A 1,811-nucleotide genomic window follows, 5' to 3' on the forward strand; every position below is an offset into this window, starting at 1 on the left:
TTAATAAAGTTCGTAAATTGCAGTCATTTTTTATTATATTCTATTGACAGTTGAAAATAAGTTTAAGTACGATGTATAACATATTTTGATTTTTATTTGAATAGATGTTATAAATACTAAGTCACTCCCTTGTTCAGGCAGTAAGACAATAATTTTCTCTAATATAATTTTATGGAGATAATTATTACCTCGAATACATCAAAATTCCGATGCAGTTTTCAGGATTGAGTTGGGACTTGAGATAGTCGCAACAGAGCTGGAGAACCCCCAGTATGGACAGGTAGTCTGCTGCTGACAGTAACCTTGTCACGTTGTTCATCGTGATGCTGATCTTACGGAGGTAGACATACTCCAAGAGGGAGTGCATGATGTCCTTCGTGATCCCCGGCAGGATTATGTCTCGCTTCTCCTTCGAATGGAGCGTTGTGGTAAAAAGTGATCTGAAACAAGTCCAATGATAGTTGAATCTTTGGGACAATTAACGAAAACAATACTGCTGCCTCCATTCCATCAGAAAGAACTATAATTGACTCTTGAGAGGTCAATCGGAATGACAGTACAACCAAAATTTATAGCTGTATTATTAAAAATGAGCGGAATTATTTTTGTAAATTTTCCAAGTCTATATTAATAGAACAACTGTGTTAAATTTTGAGACGGTAAGATCCGAAAGCCGGCCTGAGAACTGCGGCAGCGCTGAATCAAATCTGGCCGGGGAGCCGACTTTTTTCATTTCTGTTGTGGTACCACGAAATGAAAACTTAATCCACCACCATGATTAAAATAGGTTGGTCACCTGTTGATAGTTAAGTCAGTATGTAAAGTAATGTTATTTATGTACCATGTTCGGTATTTTAGATTATTACCAGTCGTAGTATTTTAGAATGGCATGATTGTGGGCGTTTGATGTGATCCTGTTTAGATATCCCTTATAGTATAAGAGCCCAAAAGGAAATAAAAGGCAGTTATCTCACCCCAATTTTTGATTACTTTAATGAAAACTGTGTATAATTAATAATCAAAATTGATGAGTCTGCCAAGTATAGGTAGGGGTAGTAAAAAATGGCGGCTGTTTCAAAGCGATAAAAAAAACTATTTTTTCATTTGGAGCTCTATATCATAAAAAATAGGTACAACACAAGAAAACCTAAGAGAACGTCATTTGAAGTAGAGTAAATTTTCTAAAATATGAGTTCTAACTGAACTATTTACATTCAATAGTTCCCGAGATATAGATTTGTAAAAAGTATTCTTTCATAAAAATGTAATGCAAAATCAGTAGTTAGTGACTTTATTTTGCAAAATTTTTGTCTCAAAAACTACTCTACGTACATATGTCTATTAGCACCCAAATTAAAGCTAGTTTAATGAGCTATAAAGTATTTTATGATGTTTATCTTCGTAGGAGTAATAGTTTACATGAAATTTGCTAAAATAAATTGATTTATAGTTGTACGGACAAATTTACATTTGCCAAATTTATATTCATATGTGAATATCATAAAAACTACTACCCCTACGAAGATAATAAACTACTTTATAGTAAGTTAATTTTCCTTTATTTTATGTGTTCGCAAACATATGTGCGTCTTATGAATTTAGAGATATATTTTTTCAAACCAACATTTTATACGAACAACTAGAAATCAACATTTTGTGAGTTTATTTTGTCGAATATCATAAAAACTACTACTCATACAAAGATAAACATAATTGACTATTTTGTAGTAAATTTAACTAGCTTTAATTTGAGCGCTGGCAGATATCAGTACGTCCGATGGTTTCTGAAATAAAGTTTTTCATAAATCAAA

General features: G+C 32.4%; 1 protein-coding gene across 1 annotated transcript in view; it reads right to left on the reverse strand.

Moving 5' to 3' along the window:
- The window catches only part of klhl10 (kelch-like protein 10), a 31,065-nt gene that overhangs the window by 24,021 nt on the left and 5,233 nt on the right, over positions 1-1,811 (reverse strand). Inside the window, exon 3 of the mRNA XM_067052218.1 lies at positions 189-440. Within this exon, the coding sequence (XP_066908319.1) occupies positions 189-440 (252 nt within the window). The remainder of the gene's footprint in view (positions 1-188; positions 441-1,811) is intronic.

This window comes from Halyomorpha halys, unplaced genomic scaffold, assembly GCF_000696795.3.
Source record: "Halyomorpha halys isolate HHAL.00 unplaced genomic scaffold, Hhal_1.1 Scaffold948.1, whole genome shotgun sequence".
Classification (NCBI taxonomy): domain Eukaryota; kingdom Metazoa; phylum Arthropoda; class Insecta; order Hemiptera; family Pentatomidae; genus Halyomorpha; species Halyomorpha halys.